Genomic DNA, 16,915 nt, shown 5'->3' with positions numbered 1-16,915 from the left:
ATGCAAATATCCCGTGTTTCTATGTAAGAGGAGAGAAAGCTGAGTGTGACCTGTCATGTTCCTGTGACTTGCATGTATGTATCAACCATCACAGATGTTTTATTGACCCACAAAACATAACAAATGATTCTCAGGTTTAGCCGCAAGTCAGGAGGTCATCAAAAAAAGGTCATCACCTCACAGCACCAGAAATATCTGGACAGATTAAAATCATGTCCAACTAAATGGTCATTTTATCAGTTTATTTTAACAATTTCTCAGGAACTAATGTCCTCCTAAATTCACCCGGTTCTAAAAGGCTAATTTTCAAGTGCTTTTCCCGACCAAGGCTTTTGGGTGAGTTGTTTCTCATGATTTAAATGAAAAACAAGAGTCACATTTTGGATCTTCGCCTTGTTGCTACATTTTCATGTAACTCCAGAAGAAAATGCATCCTGATTGAGGCAAGAGCGTAACAAATCACAACAGTATAAATAAGAGGAAACAAAGACAGATTTTCCGTATTAACACTTTTATGAGTGTTCTTTCATCTGTGCTGTGACACAATATTTTGGAGACTACGTTATGTTGACACCTCGTATCGTTTCCACACTAGCATACGGAGGGAGGGGAGGTATGAGGCAGTCGAGCTGAGCTAATTAATGAGAGCAATATGCGGTTTAGAAAATAATTACCATATTTATGAACTGTAATAGTTGTGTCAGAAATGACACCATGCAAATTTATGTACATATGTCACATAATCTACAGTGAATGATTCCATTATGACATTTATCTTCCTCTGGGCATTGCTGCATGCTGAGATAGTAAATGGGGCTTTGCAATGGGGTAACACTTCATCACCCAAATAATCAAACATGGCTTCTCAGTGGTTACAACTCTATTGTCCCTGCTCTTCTAGGACTGTGATTTGCATCAGCTGTTTATAATAGGAGACATGTTAAGAAGTGGGAAAGTAAAAGTTTATCACCCTGTGTGGTTTTTATGTCAGCTGCGAATGTGTAAACAACCATTGTGAGAGTTTTGCATTCATATAGTAAAAAAAAAAAAAAGGAAATATTGTTTAAATTTGTCTCTCACTGTGACGCCTGACTTTCAAAGATATTGTTATGAGGTATAAAATGATATCCTCAGGCTATTGTATGTCATGAAAACATGAAAATTGTGAACCTTCATTTCTCTTAAAAAAAACATGTTTGCCACTTGTCAGCTATGCTAATGAAAGGCTCATATCTTCCAGTCATACTGTCACAAGATATATATTTTGGGCGTCAGAGAGTTCATGGGTGTGTGTCGCAGAGTGAAATGTTTACTTCACAAGTGAAAAAGGAAGAGGAGACTGGCTCATCTTTGACCCGAGCATTGTCTCATGGTGGCGCTGCCTCTGTACACACTAGCTATTTTAAGACTTTCTCCCCAGAAAGATGACAACTCTTCTCTTTATGTTCTCTGGGTCTTCTGAGTTCAGGCCCAGCACACCTCACCACAACAAACTGCAAAGCCAAGGAAATATATATGCAACCAGGCACCTCATAAAACAATATGATCATCTCATTACCGACTTGATGAGACGTGTAGTCACATCTCAATCCTAAAGTCTTGTTTTGCTAATCCTTCGTGTCTCTTCCTAAGGTTCTCTTGATTCAGATGAATCAATAGAAAGAATGTGCGAGTGCCCCAGTCGGGTGTCATAAATTTCGTTTCATGACACAGCGGGGTGCCAGAGGTTATTTGAGCCTCAGTGATAGTTCTGTAAAGTGTCAAACTGACACCTTGCTATGGAGGGGTGAGAAAGGTCAGTTTATCCTGAGAGAAGTTTTTAAAAAAAAAAACAAACCTAAGTTTTCAATCTCTGTAACGTTCCACAGAAAAGAAAGCAGGACTCCTACAACAACACAGGAACCTCATAAACCAACATGATCATACATAAATGATCGTCTAAAACTAGACAACACCCCCGCTCACATCTCATGGCTCTCTGGTTTCATCAGCCTTTATCACTTATGCAGAACAAATCTTTTCTGAGGAAGGTCTATAATACGTGTAACACCTCTCTGCCTCTGTGTATCCAGAGTGTACATGTATAAGTAAAGCCATGCTTATTCATCTGATCCAAAGAACAGGATGTTTCCAGGCCTGTGGAGTCGAGAGGAAGAGGTTCATGTGAGTGTGACTGTGTGACTGTGTGCATGTGTGCGGAGAGGGAGAGAGAGAGAGAGAGAGAGAGAGAGAGAGAGAGAGAGAGAGAGAGAGAGAGAGAGCAAGAGAGAGAGATAGGGAGGGAGGGAGAGCGGGAGGGAGAGGGGGAGGGAGAGGGGGGAGAAAGAGAGGGTGGGGTGGGCTTTCCTCTCCAGCCTACAGGAGCACAAAGGACAATCTAACACTTCCTCTGGGGTTGTTGCCAAGACTGCCAACTTGGCACTCTTTCTACTTCTGTACTTCACCATTGCTGTCTGTTAATCTCTCTCACTGTCTTTCTCTTGCTCCCCCAGATATGAACAGAAATGCTCACAAAAAGTCCACACACACACACACTCACGGACATCTCCTGACTCTCACACATGATATCATTGGCCTTCATAGTGAATGTTTCATGGACATTCACGTGGACATGCGTGTTATCACCGTGGAATCCTGCAAACGTTCTGACACGCGTCCTCTATGGGAGTTGATTCATTCGTAGCAGAAAGAAGAAGTCTGGGTGTTTCAGACCTCTCGAAGGCCCCTCCTGCTCCTTACCGTCATCAGCCCCCCAACAAGATCATTCGTGTGGGGGTCTTCATCCTTGGTGCCCAGCTGTGGTGAGTAGAGCTCAGTGGTCCTCAGGATCTCCAGTACCCGATCCAAGGCCTCTGCCACGGGCATAGGACTGCTTTCCTGCGCTGCATTGATGATGTTGATCACCTGGATGATGAAATAAGAATATTTTTTTTGTAGATGCTTTTCAAAAACCAGGATAAGTATTTATCTTTTAAGGAAAATCCTCTAAAGAGACAACTTAGAAGGTGAAAAATTCCTCACTAAAGGGGAAGAATGATATACAGTATTTATCACGTAACTTACTTCTAATACAGCGAGATGTGAGTAACCTTTAGGAGCAGCTCTCAATGATCACATGACAACTCACATGTAACCTACATCTGTCATAGTGTTCGTGCTTAAAATATCCTTACATTTTATTGAATAATACAATATAGTAGATAGTTGAAAACATACTGTATGCGTGCAAGCAATTAACAACAATCAAACATATTAATGTATATATAGGAATTAATAAATAGGGATTAAATGAAAGGAAATTGGCTGAAATAGGAACAAAAAGAGAAAAATTCTGCTGCTGGTTGATGAGGAACATCAGAGAAAACATTTTGAGGAGAATTTAGTACCACACTGACAAGTGCAGACAAAAGTGGCAGTGATTTTGTTTGCAATCAGCTTTATTATTGTTGTTTACACCCCCGACAAAAGAGAAGAGTAACAAAGTGCTTAACACAATGGGACAGGTTAAAAACCAACAATAACAAAAGTGAATTCAAAATTATTGGTAACAGGGACAACTCAGGCAAAATCAAATAAATCAAATAAATTCAGGATAAACTCCAATAAAAAAATAGATTATACTGATTCAGCCAGCCCTGTTTTATTCAGACAAGTTGTTCCTGAGTCCTCAGGGTCCTTAATGCAATGGCTCTGTCCCCTGTTGCTTTAGGCCGGGACAGTGCGGCCTGTACGATCTTTAGTCAGTCGATACATTTGTTGTTAAAGGAATAGTCGGACATTTTGGGAAATACGCTTATTCGCTTTCTTGCTAAGAGTTAGATGAGAACATTATACTACTGTCATATGTAAGTTAAATATGAGGTTACAGCTGGGGCATGGTTAGCCTAGCTTAGCATAAAGACTGGAAACAGATGGAGGCAGCTAGCTTGGCACTCTATATCAGTAAAAAAAAAAATCCACCTACCAGCACATCTAAAGCTCACTAATTAATATGTTATGTCCCGTTTGTTTAGGTTGTGTTTGTGGTTTTATAAAGAGATATGTGCTGGACTTTATCATGTCTGGTAAAAATGTCTTCCTGGGGTCTCAGCTGGTTGCCGGGCAACCATACAGTGACAAACCAGAAAAAGTTTTGCACTCTAGTTTTTATATGGATCAAACAAACAAGATATAACATGCTAGTTAATATGCTTTAGAGGTGCTGCTAGGCAGATTTTGTTACATTTGGATAGAGCCAGGCTAGCTGTTTCCAATTAATTTTAGTCTAAATCCAAATCAATTCCAGTCTAAGCTAAACTAATCTAAGCTAACTGGCTGCTGGCTGTAGCTTCATATTGAACAGACAAACATGAGAGTGATATCGACATTCTCATCTAACTCTAGGCACAAAAGTGAATAAGTGTACTTCCCAAAATGTGAACCTGTTCCTTTAATTAAAGAGGAAGTTGCAATAATTTAGACATGAGATCAAAGCCGGTAAAATAGCATTAGTGTCGTAAAAATGTAAAATGTATTTCATTTTAAAATATTTCTAAGTCATATAATACGATTGGACAAGGCTTGTGGTATGGAGCTCAAAAAAGAAGTAGAGAAATTTACATTTTGACCTCCAGAGAAGAAGTCAGAGGTTCTGGAGGTTCTAACAATGAGCACCTACGGTGAGGTCAGCAGGCATATAACACACACACACATACACACATACATGCAGCAGCAGCAGCAGTTCTATCAGTGCTTTATTCTGGAGAGGATGACGCCTACAGGGACTGACTACACAGTCAAATGATACAGCAGAGGAACTGCAGTGTGTCATATGACCCATCCCTGGGGACTTTCTCTGTTTCCGACTATCCGGGCTGCAGACTACATAAACCACTGAAACAGCAGGTCATTCTGGTCCAACATGCTTTCCTGTCTTGTGCATGAAATGTGGCATTTTATCAGCCTATCTCCTCTTGACATGGTATGCGTGGCCTCTAGACTCTGCTAGTGCTAGTCGCTGTACAAGAAGCGCTCATGGCGGTTGTGGCAGTTTTATAACCCAAGAGTTCAGTCATGAGATACAAAACATCAGTACAAACTGCTAATCATATGATGGAGGCTGGGAGGGATGATGGGGAGGGAGATTAACCCACCTTGGTGATGGGAGCTTCTATAGTCATGGAGTGGATTCGGGCCATTGAGGAGTGCCTTCGCTGTGAGCTCCCTGGCAGGATGAAAAGAAAAAGATAATCAACACATTATCAACTTGAACTCTGATTCAACCGACCTTTAAAAAGAGGGAGATTCAATGACAAATTAAACTGCAGTTTCCTACTCATATCTAATGAGTGTGTTTGTGTGTGTGTGTCCAATCAACAATTGATCCAAACAGACAACTGGGGAGGTTTCATAAGCAGAGTTTCCATCATTCACTCTCACCATCACTCCCCCGAGACGTTGTGGATCTGACGTCCAGAGAGCCTTTCCTCCGGTCTTTGTGCTTACTGGATTGGATGTCTGGGAAGAAGAGAAAACCTTACATTAACACACACACAAACACATAATCACACATTTATTTAAGTGACAAGGCTGACTTTGGCCCCCATCACTATGTCCTTGGCAATTTAGTAGATACTGTTTTTGATCAGTAAAACTCTACTTCTTGATTTTGTGGCTTCTCAAAGTTTTGTTTTGAGGTTTTTATCTAGTGAAATTGTAATAACTGGTTGGGAACAAGTCGGAAACATAAATCTATGCATTTGTTTCAAGTTGCAGACTTTATTTAGACTTCAGATCGCGCACGACTCCAGTCGAAACATGATTTGATTCAAAGAAATCTTTATGGTGATCACAGAAATTTTTCTTTGTTTCTGCCTAAGAAGGCAGAGAGCTCCGCTATTGACATATTGTATATTTCAGTTAAAAATAATGAAAACAAGGACATTTCCGTTTTGGTTTTTTCCATTTATAAGCGCGCGTTAGGTGTAATAACAGTAATTAGACACAGTGAAAGGCCAGAGAGAAGATGAAGAAAGCTTTTAATACATTTTTCACTACACTGGGGTTGTAGCACAACACATAATAACCTTTAGACCCCTTAATCAGAAGACTGTTGTATAAGAGTTACTGTGAAATATACTGTGTTGTAAGACCATGCAAAGCTTCATAAACCAACAGCAAGATTTCAAAGTCAATTCTTTTCAGTGAGCTGGTGAAAGGACGCCAACACAGGAGAGATATGATCCCTGTTTTGTTCGCCTGTCAGGAGCCTAGATGCTGCATTTTGAAATCAGTTGCAGCTGTGAATTGGCTTTATGGTTGATACCACAATACAGCAAAGGAACAATAGTCTAGTTCAGAAGAAATAAAAGTGTGGATAAATTTTGTTTTTTGTTCGACAAAAAGAATTTATTTCATTTGAGATATTTCTCAACTAGATAAAGCAGGACTGGACACTGGTTAATCTGCTCTTTAAAATATAGGTCGTGATTAAAGACAAAATCACTGTTTCTGGCTTGGTGCACTACATTTACTGACATATTTCTAGAGTTTCTAAATTTATAAAGCTAAGGTTCCTAGATGTGACTATTTTCAATTTACTCTCATTCAGTTCCAAGACGTTTTGAGCCAACTTCTATTTGGTGTCTGCAAATAACTCACTTTAAATTAGCACTGTGTACCGTCTGTGTAACACTGGAACTAAATATTGTGTTTCCTGCTGACAAACACAATGCTGGCCCTCAAATCCTCCAACCTCATGGCAGATCACAAGTGACTCTGTCATGGAAAGAACATCCATCGCTAATGCTGATAAATACCCAGCAGAGAGAACCTGAACTACTCAAATCTGTGTGACTCCACAGTCCTTGGAGTTGTTTTGCATAATAAATCACATGATGAGGGTTAAGGCTGAGCAGACTGGCATCTACAGAGGCCATTTGTATGTAGCAGAGAGAATTGGAAAATGATCTTACCTGTTTGAGACTCTGCCTGCACGCGTTCACTGGATTTATCACTCTGCATGGACAGATGAAAAAAGCAAATTGACACATGCAGACCAGAGCGCTTCTTTTATTCATCTACAACTCAGCAGAACTGGAAACTCATCTCACCTTATTATTATCATTTAAAGGCCTGTTGATAGACACATAGTGTCTGATTTTTCTGTGAACGACAAAAGCTTATTAATACATGTTGAGAAGAAAGGGATCAAATAATTATTCATTCATATATCATCCAGTGCAATTATTCAGTTGCTAGAAAGACAATTTACATTTAGCAAGACATTCTGTCACTCACCCTCCCTGTCCAATTACAGGTGTGATCTTCACATTTTGCTGAATGCTGTCTCCATTTTTCTTTTTGGCATAATAAATCCCCTGCCACTCCTGGAACATAACAAGCCAGAACTAAGAGAAAGGCAATGCAACATACAGACAGACTGTGCAGACAGAAGATCATACTTAAGATCCAGCATAGAAACACAATGTATGGTCATCATAAAAATACAGAAATCATAAGATTTTAACATTTCAAAAGGCCCTAAAGATGGGTGTGGACTGGGTGTAGCATGGTGGTGTTTGTGGTGCAGGTGAGGTGGTGGTGGGGTGGAGCGGGTCAGAGTATTTCAGAGAGCAGCAAGTTGCTTTAATGGGTAGGAGGAGCGCTCCTGGAGTCCTGTGAGTTTGTTTCATGTCCCCCCACCTACAGACTGCGGTGGCAGCTTAAAAAGGCCTTTCCTGCTGTTAGCCTGTCTGGGACTGACCTTCGCTCTCTGTGTAGTTAGATTACAGCACAGCCATCAACCGCAGTTCTTATGCACATGAAACAGAGCTGCAGGATGGCCAGTGGTGCAGACTTACAGCACACATGGATGCACATGCACGCATGCATGCACAGACACAAAGGCAGGAGCAGATAGCTACAGCGCTCACAAGAGTGATCTGATTGTGAAGCGATAAAGTCTAGAGTGACAATTACATTATATGTCAAAACTATCTAAGTGAGAGTAACAGCAATCACATTATGAACCATGTATGTGACCATTCACTTCACGATGAGATTACTGTTAGCACAAGGCGCAAGCAAACAACACTAAAAATTAAGTTTGGCCTGAAACGTAAAATATAGATAATAAGATAAGTTTGTGAATGCTTATTACCTTTCCTTTCCGTATGCAGGAGTTTATTGTTTCAAGGAGATCAGGCTTATTCTTCTCACTTTTAGGCACTTCTATTATTTCCTTCCCTATTAGCTCGCCTTGTTGGTAGCCCATAATGGACTCGTAGGCAGGGTTCACGTACTGTGAAGGAGAAGTGAGAGAGTGTTCAGGCTTGATCTGCCGATTACAAAATCCATGAGCTCAGACACAGTAATGACGATGGGCCTCGACCGACCAAAATGATACGTTTTCTGAGAAGCTGACACATCTGCTTCTTATTTCATGGAGCTCAAAAACATATATTTCATGTGAAAACATAGTGTGATAACACAGGCTACAGTTCTTTTGAAGTTAACAAAAGGAACCATTCAGAGTGACAGAGACCGCAACTATCACTACTGAGATCTGGGATCATAAGACATCAACATGCACTAAAACAGAGGAGGAGAGAGAAAATAAGAGAGAGGAGGAGGGGGGAGGACAAAAAAGGAAAGAGAGCGAGGGGAATAAACAGTTCATCACAACAATGCAAGAAGACGTTTATTTGAAACCCACCTGAATTATTTGATCTTCAGAAGTGATCTCTATGGCCTCTTGGCTTTGTTCTAGAGCTGTGAAAATAGCATTTCCAGCCCTTGTACAGGTGGAGAGAGAACACAACCAGACTCATTGTTACTATATGCAACAAGCAGACTGTCTGGCATCTTAGCAAACACTCATTCATGTCCGAGAAAGTGTTAAAATTGGCATAAAATGGAGAATTTTCTTCTTTTGATATCTTGCTCTCATTGCAACAGGTCTACATTAAGCGCCATGTACTGTAACTGGTGTACAATTGAACTACACCACAGTGCAACAATACTGCACAACTCACCTCAGTTTGAACTGCGCCCGCACCTCTCCATGCTCCAGCTGTAGCAGCTCATTATAGCAGGCCATCATATTGGCATTCTCCACATATCTCTGAGGGTCAGAGGGCAACACCAAGCGACACGGATCAATCAAACACAACTAAAATCCCATTTTCAAATCAATGCCATTACAGGATATGTTATGGTGCAGCTAATGCAATGAGTAGCAATGATTCGGGTATGGGGAAGTCAATGCATCTGTCTCCTGAGCAAACAAAAAGGATTTACAATCTTGATCCCTGCCTTATATTGAGTGTTGACAGAAGGGATATAAAAAAACATATCAAAAGAATAATACAAATACAAGCAGCAGAAGACACACATTCACACAGAATGTCTCTCACCCTATTAAAGCCGGCATTGATCAGGGGCATCACAGAGGCTTCCTCTCTGTCTGGCCTTAAAAAGAGGACACATGTTAGCACATAACCATCGCCACGACAAATGCTTGTTTGGAGAACATCAATATTTGCTTCATATGACAGACTGCAGGCCTCTAGGCCTCCACTGAGTCAGGCACTTTAATTCTGACAGTGCTCCTGATCATTAGCTACCTAAAAAGACAAGAAGAACAAGAAGAGGGGGTCAGCGAGTTGTACGTACCTCTTCACAACGGCGACTATCACAGTGTTTTCTGAAGAGTTGACCGCTCTAATTGACCTGAATGTAAACAGAGGGAGCCTTTTAGCCAGTGAGCAAGCTGGTGGAAAAGCCCATGGCATCAAATAAATGTATTTTTCAGTTTTTCACGCTCCGATTCTCCCAGGCAGGCAGAGCCCAGTGGTGGAGCTCTGTGAGCAGGCCTAGGCCTCTGAAAGAATGCAGTGTACAGGGCCACTCATCCGCCTGTGGTTTTCCCCAGCCAGTGGTCATAAAGGCCCTTTAGTTCCCCATCGGAGCCTGTGCGTGTACACTGAACATATGGATTGGCCAAAATGAATAGGGTTAACATACACGCTGGGCAGGGCAAATGAATGTTTGTAAATGTGTTTTTGGTTTGGGCAGAGGCTAAAGATAGAGAGTGGTATGGGCAGGCACTGCTCATTTCTCATTGACATGACTCCACTAGGTAGCATGTGATGGAAGCTGATTAAAACCAAAGTCAGCCGGCCATTCACCCCACCAGCAGAGTCACAATCACACGTGTTACCAAATGTACCGTAACACGAAAAGTCAAGATCATCTGGTCTGGATTAGATGACACATATTCAATTCAACTGTGTCTCCTATATTTGTAATTCACAACCAGGGGCACTTCTGCAGCTGCCATGGGGTACGTGGAAAAACTGTGGAGCAGCTCAACTGATAAAATAGAAATTACATTATGATTAAAAATATATAACCATGTATTGAGTCAGCTGTAACATCTGAACATTAGGTGCGACTGATAGTGCTTGAAAACTAGTTACCAAGCAAGCAGAAAGGTCTGCTTCAAGTTCCCGTTATTCAGCATTTATAAGTAGCATATAAACAATTAATAAATGGTTTAATGACAAATATAATGTAGTTGTAAGTAGATATAAGTGTTTATTTGTCAACAACTATAACTCCTCCTGTGGTATATTATCAGATAATGAATGACACTATAGTAAAACACAGTTGCAAATACAGCTGCAACTAACGATTATATTCATTATCTATTCATTTTCTTGATTAATCAATTAGTCAATTGGTCTATAAAAATAAAAATGATGAAAAGCGTCAATCGCTGTTTTCAAAAGCCTAATGTGATGTTCCTAAAATGTCTTTTTATTGGTGAAGACTAATGAAACCAGAAAATATTAATATTTACGAATATAATTTGTATTATATTATATTCATTTGAGAGGCCGGGACCAGAGAAATTTGACATTTCTTTCTTAAAAAAATACTAAAAACGATGAATTGATTATTAAAATAGTCGGCGATTGATTTTCTGATGATCGACTAATCGCTTAATCAACTAATAGTTGCAAATAATATAAAATATGTCTTCATATAATAAGTTATAATTGTTGACAAATATGGCACATTATCAAACACATAAAAATGTCCTTATATCTGTATATTATAGTATGGTGAGTCGTTTAAAATCAGTTCAAATTGACACATTTGGAACATGATGACAGGTATTGGTGAAGTGGTACCTGAATTCATCTACATCAGACAACACAGGTTGGGAACCACTGCACTACATCATTCCAGAAATACAACATTAAGTAGTTACAAGTGCATCGATGATGAGAGAACAGGCCTACCGGCATAGTGCTTCAGCGTCAAAGTGTCTGGAATGTCTGTGGTCAATGATGACGAGGTCGTGATGCTTCTCCAAGAAGCATTCAAGAGCCGACTCGGGTGTTCGCGCCATGCTGCACCTGAAGTTGGCCTTCTCACATGCCCAGCAGAAGCCATTACTCTGACTGTCCTCTTTGGCAAAAACTAAAAGTACCTGCAAAAGGAGAGATGACTAAGCACATGTAACCAACTGAGTCATTTGTATTTTCTAAATGACCTCTTGCAGTGTCACGCTACTACTACCTCTAGTGATAACAAACATAAAGCCTGTATTTCACTCATATAAAACCATTTATACAAAAAGGTATAATACAAACTTAACATTCAAAGATGGCAATGTGGTAATGACGAGTAAATATACTACATAAAATAAAAAGACTAAAGAAGAAGGCAGATTAAAAATCTGAAATCCACAAGTAAACAGGTCTATACCAACAGGTTTTAAGAAGTGCTTTTGAATTTGCTTTCATGAGCTCCACAGACTAGTGGCTCTCTGTGGATTATTTTCTCAATTAATCAATTAGTCATTTGGTTGAAAAAATGGCGAAAAATGTCAACCACCATATCCCAAAGGAGAGATGCAACCTAAGCAGGAACCTTAGAACCTCAGTATTGTTTTGTCCCGACCAACAGTTCACAACCCAAAGATATTGAACGTACTAATATATTGAATTTGAGCATTTTTTCTTAAGAAAATGGCTGAAAGTAGTGGTGGGTGATTAATGTTTTGTCAATCGACTAACCGATTAATCAACTAATCGATTAAAGAAAATCGTTTTCATTGTTGATTATTAGATTTTGATCTAATCGATGATTCATTTTTATAAAACATCTTGAAAAATCATCCAATAAATATTCAGTTTAAATGATATAAAACACACTTCAGAAAACAGAACCCACTTATTTTTCACATTTTTACTTGATAAACCACTTAAACAATAAATCAGTTATCAACATTGTTGTTGATTCGTTTTCTTTTTGTTGACTAATCAATTACTCCACAAATCTTTCCTTTCAGCACACTTTGATGATAATGATGATGATAATTTTTCTTTAAGTAGCTGAAAAGTAGCATTGTAAAATCAACTGTACATCTATCTTTCAGCTGATGAAGACACACTGTACATATGAAAATATGGTCTCTTCATTTGATTTGTCACACGGCAGCTATTGTATTAAATATCAGCTGGAAATATTATTTATCATAGAACACATGAGAGCTAGAGGGCTAATTGATATGTAGCTGTGATCTGATTAGAGAAACGGACATAACACATCAGAAATGACCAGCCTCCGCCCTGTGATACAGAATTAGTCCGGTAAAAACGCCACAATGTATGAACAGCTCCGAGTTGTCAAGTCATCATTGTTGCATTCATGCTCATTTGCACCTGTCGTCCTAATCCGCCTGCAGTGTGGGCTTGACTGTGACCTCAGGCCTCCAGCGGACAGGCCCTGATTGATCAGGCTCGGCTCGTACTCGGGTGCGTCAGAGATTTTATTGTCCACTGCCATGATCTATGACACAATTAGTCGAGGTGGCCTTGACTGGCTGCGGCCCCTCCCACCGGTCTGCCAAGGCTGTGGCAGAAAGTGCTGCTGCTACCGTCAAACCAGCCATTGAGAGTGTGCTCTCTCTCTCTGCCAGCATACTTTCATATAACCCCTCACTTGCGTAAATACTGGACCAGAGATTTAGGCCCGCCTCCGAGAGCAGTGCTGCACTAAGAGTAGATTCATGAGTCACTCTCTCAAACAGACGTCATCTCCAACTGTTGGCAGGTAGCAGAATGAATGTAAAGAAGGGAAAGTTTGTTCTGCAGTTTTAAGTTTGCATCACACCTGTAAAATTGAGTTAGGGCACAAAGACCTGACTTTGTTGAGAAAACTAGAGCTACTGTCCTCCGCACAATGAGGGGATAGAGGTTGTTTTGACAGTTGTCCTTTTGATTCATTCTGATGATCGGTGAGGCTTTATTTAAGTACCAAAACGCAGCCTGCAGGCCAGAAGCAGGGAGCCCGTATGCCTGAGAGGGGTGTTGCTAATGCAAACCATATTCCACATTTGAACATTTTCCTTACAAGCGGCAATAAGTGTCCGGGTCATAAATACATCACCACCGAGTCCTGCAGCTATGTTCGGTACGCACAGGGAATTAGATCAGAATTCCACATTGGGATGTTGGTAGAAAAGTCAACATTCCGGCTGCGGTGGAGGAACAGGGGTAATATAGGCTGAGATAAGGTCATTTTTCCTGATGCCTGTGCTGGGACTAGACAGATACGCCTCGCTCAGTAGTAACACACCCAGTCACAACGGACAAAAAACTCCAACAACCTCACAGAACATTCAAGCTAAAGTGTTTTTTAAGTCAGAATGTGCTCAAAAGAAACAGAAGGAAAAGGCAGATGTAGTAGCAGAGAAACAGCAAAAGGGGAAGAACTAGTTCGAAGGGGGTAGCCAGCATTTTGGCAGGGTCTGATCGCTCTGTCGAGAAAACATCATTGTTGAAAACACAGGGCCAGATCCTGTGAGCCGCGAGAAAAAAGGAGGAGTAGAGAGGAGGAGGGCATGACAGGATCAGCTGTGAGTGACAAAAACAGGAAGGGGATATCTCTCTACCTCGTTTTCCTACTGTGGTCACACTGGAGCGCATCAGACAATAAAGCAGAGTCTGTGCACTTATACATGGCGTTAAATTACAGGACGTCTAATGTATTGCTTTTCTTTTTTACTTCTTTTCCAGTCGCAGTGACTTCATAACACGCTGCTGTTCAGTGGAAACATGTTTCACAAAGTTTAGTAGATGTTGCAGTTTTATTTTAATCAAAATCTGGAAGCGCTAATAAGACTGTGAAATGACAAAAAGGTTGTGGAGAAAAAACAAGAGCCCAAGGTGATGTCTTCAAATGTCTTGTTTTGTCTCCCCAAGAGTCCAAAACCCAAAAATGTTCAGTTAACTATATGACAAAGAACATCAGCACATACATTTGAGAAGCTGTAACCAGCCAATGTTTGGCATTTCTGCTACAGAAACGACTGAAGTCAATTAATCAACTCATTGTTCCTGCTGTATCATGCACCCTTGAAACCAAGACAAAACCAAATTTCTTATACTGTTAAGAGAAATGACTTTTGAGAGACTTTTCATGCAGCAGCAACACATGCCAGAGGAACTGTATAATGAACCATTGAACGTCAGAGAATGTCCTATTTGCAGTGACGAAACTGGTCCATGGATCCTCTGTGCAGTTCTTCCATAACGTGCATTGTTCATTATGGTATGTTCTTGGTTGTAAATGTTTGGCCTTGTTGCCTTGACTACCCAAGGCTGCATAGCATACAATACGTCCATTAACAGTCCCCCCCCCTTCATCCGTCTCTCTCTCTTCTTTGAATGTTTGCATGGGGACTTTTTTTTCTTTAATCTCATAGCGAGGTGTGGTATCTTGTGAAATTCAAGATTAGTTCTGACTGCAAACAAAAGTTGGCGACGTTTTGAAATACTAATCCAAAAGAAATGCTACCAAATATTGACAGTCGCACCAAGTTTAGCTTGATGGCTCGACTAAAAGCCCCTGAATGATACGGACATAAACATTTCACTGAGGCACTTCTGTTGTTCCGTGAAAAGCCTAATGCATTCAACCACATAAGCATCAATCATTCAGATGTTTGGCATTGTTTTTACGATACCTGAAGTGGGTCTTTAAATAACTTCATTGGTCCAAATTGCACCTCTGTTAATGTGGTCTGAAAGATAACAAGAAGAATACAAAGATTAGAAAAAACATCATTTCACACATGTGATACTTCTTTTGTTATTCACACATTCATATTTTAAACCCTGTGTTTTATTGACATTGGCTTCACTTCCACGATAATTATATAAAATTGCAAAATCAACCTATTTTTCCCCTTTAAACATTGTTTAAAATCTTTTCTTCTGACCTTATTAAACCCCAATATGCAGAAAATGGCCCTTCCCTTTGCGACACACTGAGCTTACACATTTTATGAAGGTGACAAAATACAGAAATAACCATAAAGCATTGTTATCACATATAAATAAGGAAATATATCATGTTTATTTGTCAAATGGACTATTTATTAATAAAAAATACCCATAGAGGTTATAGAAGCTTATAATTGCCATAATAATTTGAATGATATCAACAACTGAATACCAAAATTTGAGATTTAATCACAACTGAAGACTTAATGTTGAAATTTTCGATAGTCACTTTCAAGTTGTGCAAAAACTCGAATTATTTCATGTGTATGTTTCTTTTTCTAAAATTCAGGTAGAAAATTCACTGGCCTAATATTCAAAAGCTACATTCTTGCTCTATTTCAGATATAAAAATTAAGGTCAAGTCAAAAATTGGTTGCTCAAACACAGTTGGTTAAATGTAGACACTAACAGACACTAAGATTCAGACCTGAACATAACGGACGCAAAGGAAAAGCAATCGAGCCAGAATGGAATCAACAAGACCTTGCAGCAACTTAAATATAATATTTGAATATGAATTTTCTATCTGAAGTTGAGAACCCTAAACCAAATATATACTGGAAATAAAGTTTTTCAAATTGCACAACTAGAAAGTCAAATATTTCGGTGTAATAAATTCTGTGACCTTTAAATTTCAATATTAAGCATTCAGTAATGATTAAATTTCAACTTTTGGTATTCAGTTGCTAATATAACTCAAATTATTATGGCAATGATTTGCTGCCATAAGAGGTCTAATTCCTTTTTAGACTTTTTATGAACAAACTGTTATAAAACTTGAGTTGTGCTGTATAAAAAGTACTCTTGACACCAATCACACATATAAAAGCACATAGAAATCCATTTTATTTAACAATTTTTTTTTTCTGAAACATGTCGCCACTTTAAAATAATTTTTTATGCAATTTTCATAAAGTCGGTAAAAGCTGTGATATATGAAGGTGATAAAACAATATGAAGTATGTTTTTAGAACTGTTCAAGAGGACCCCGGTTCTCCAGGGCTCAAAACAGAACATTAGTTATATATTAATATCTACTAGCGCCTCTTACTGTCTATTGAATGCCTGTAATTTATTCTTCTAATCTCTAAATCTCTAAAATTGTGAAAATAATTTAATTTTTAATTTTTAAAAAAAAAAGACTGATTCCAAACAGACAGGTTCTCAACTCATTACACTTTCCCTACATGAGCATACTCTTTTCTGTCTGCAAATAATTTAGCTTCCTTCCTGCTAAATGGAACCCAGCTCAGGGGTTAGTAACCATAGCAACCAAGCCCCTTGCGGACCGCCATCCCTCTAGAATTCCTCTTCTCCGTAAACAATCTACACATGTGAGGAGGAATACAGAGAGGAATTTTAGAGCGTGCCAGGCCGCAGTAAATCACTTCTTGCTAAATTGTAAGCCTTCTGAAAGCTCCATGAAACAACAAAGGGGGAAAAAAAGCTGATTAGCCCTCGGTTGTAGCCAAATTGACGTCATCATGACACTAGGCTGTTTGTTGTAGCGTCCACAAACAAGGAGTATGGTATCAGGATGGCTACAAGCTGATGCTCTGTGATCATCTGATCTT

General features: G+C 39.5%; 1 protein-coding gene across 1 annotated transcript in view; it reads right to left on the bottom strand.

Moving 5' to 3' along the window:
* Positions 1-16,915, bottom strand: part of pde8a (phosphodiesterase 8A) — a 45,826-nt gene that overhangs the window by 7,718 nt on the left and 21,193 nt on the right. The window contains exons 2-14 of the mRNA XM_067585100.1: positions 15,023-15,079; positions 11,289-11,479; positions 9,655-9,711; positions 9,396-9,450; positions 9,015-9,103; positions 8,696-8,774; positions 8,141-8,281; positions 7,279-7,367; positions 7,092-7,143; positions 6,954-6,996; positions 5,419-5,496; positions 5,133-5,203; positions 2,740-2,904 (exon numbers count right to left, since the gene is read on the bottom strand). Of these exons, the coding sequence (XP_067441201.1) occupies positions 2,740-2,904; positions 5,133-5,203; positions 5,419-5,496; positions 6,954-6,996; positions 7,092-7,143; positions 7,279-7,367; positions 8,141-8,281; positions 8,696-8,774; positions 9,015-9,103; positions 9,396-9,450; positions 9,655-9,711; positions 11,289-11,479; positions 15,023-15,079 (1,167 nt within the window). The remainder of the gene's footprint in view (positions 1-2,739; positions 2,905-5,132; positions 5,204-5,418; positions 5,497-6,953; positions 6,997-7,091; positions 7,144-7,278; positions 7,368-8,140; positions 8,282-8,695; positions 8,775-9,014; positions 9,104-9,395; positions 9,451-9,654; positions 9,712-11,288; positions 11,480-15,022; positions 15,080-16,915) is intronic.

This window comes from Thunnus thynnus, chromosome 1 (assembly GCF_963924715.1).
Source record: "Thunnus thynnus chromosome 1, fThuThy2.1, whole genome shotgun sequence".
NCBI lineage: Eukaryota > Metazoa > Chordata > Actinopteri > Scombriformes > Scombridae > Thunnus > Thunnus thynnus.
Note: the sequence above shows the minus strand (reverse complement) of the source record. Positions and strands in the feature narration are given on the sequence as shown.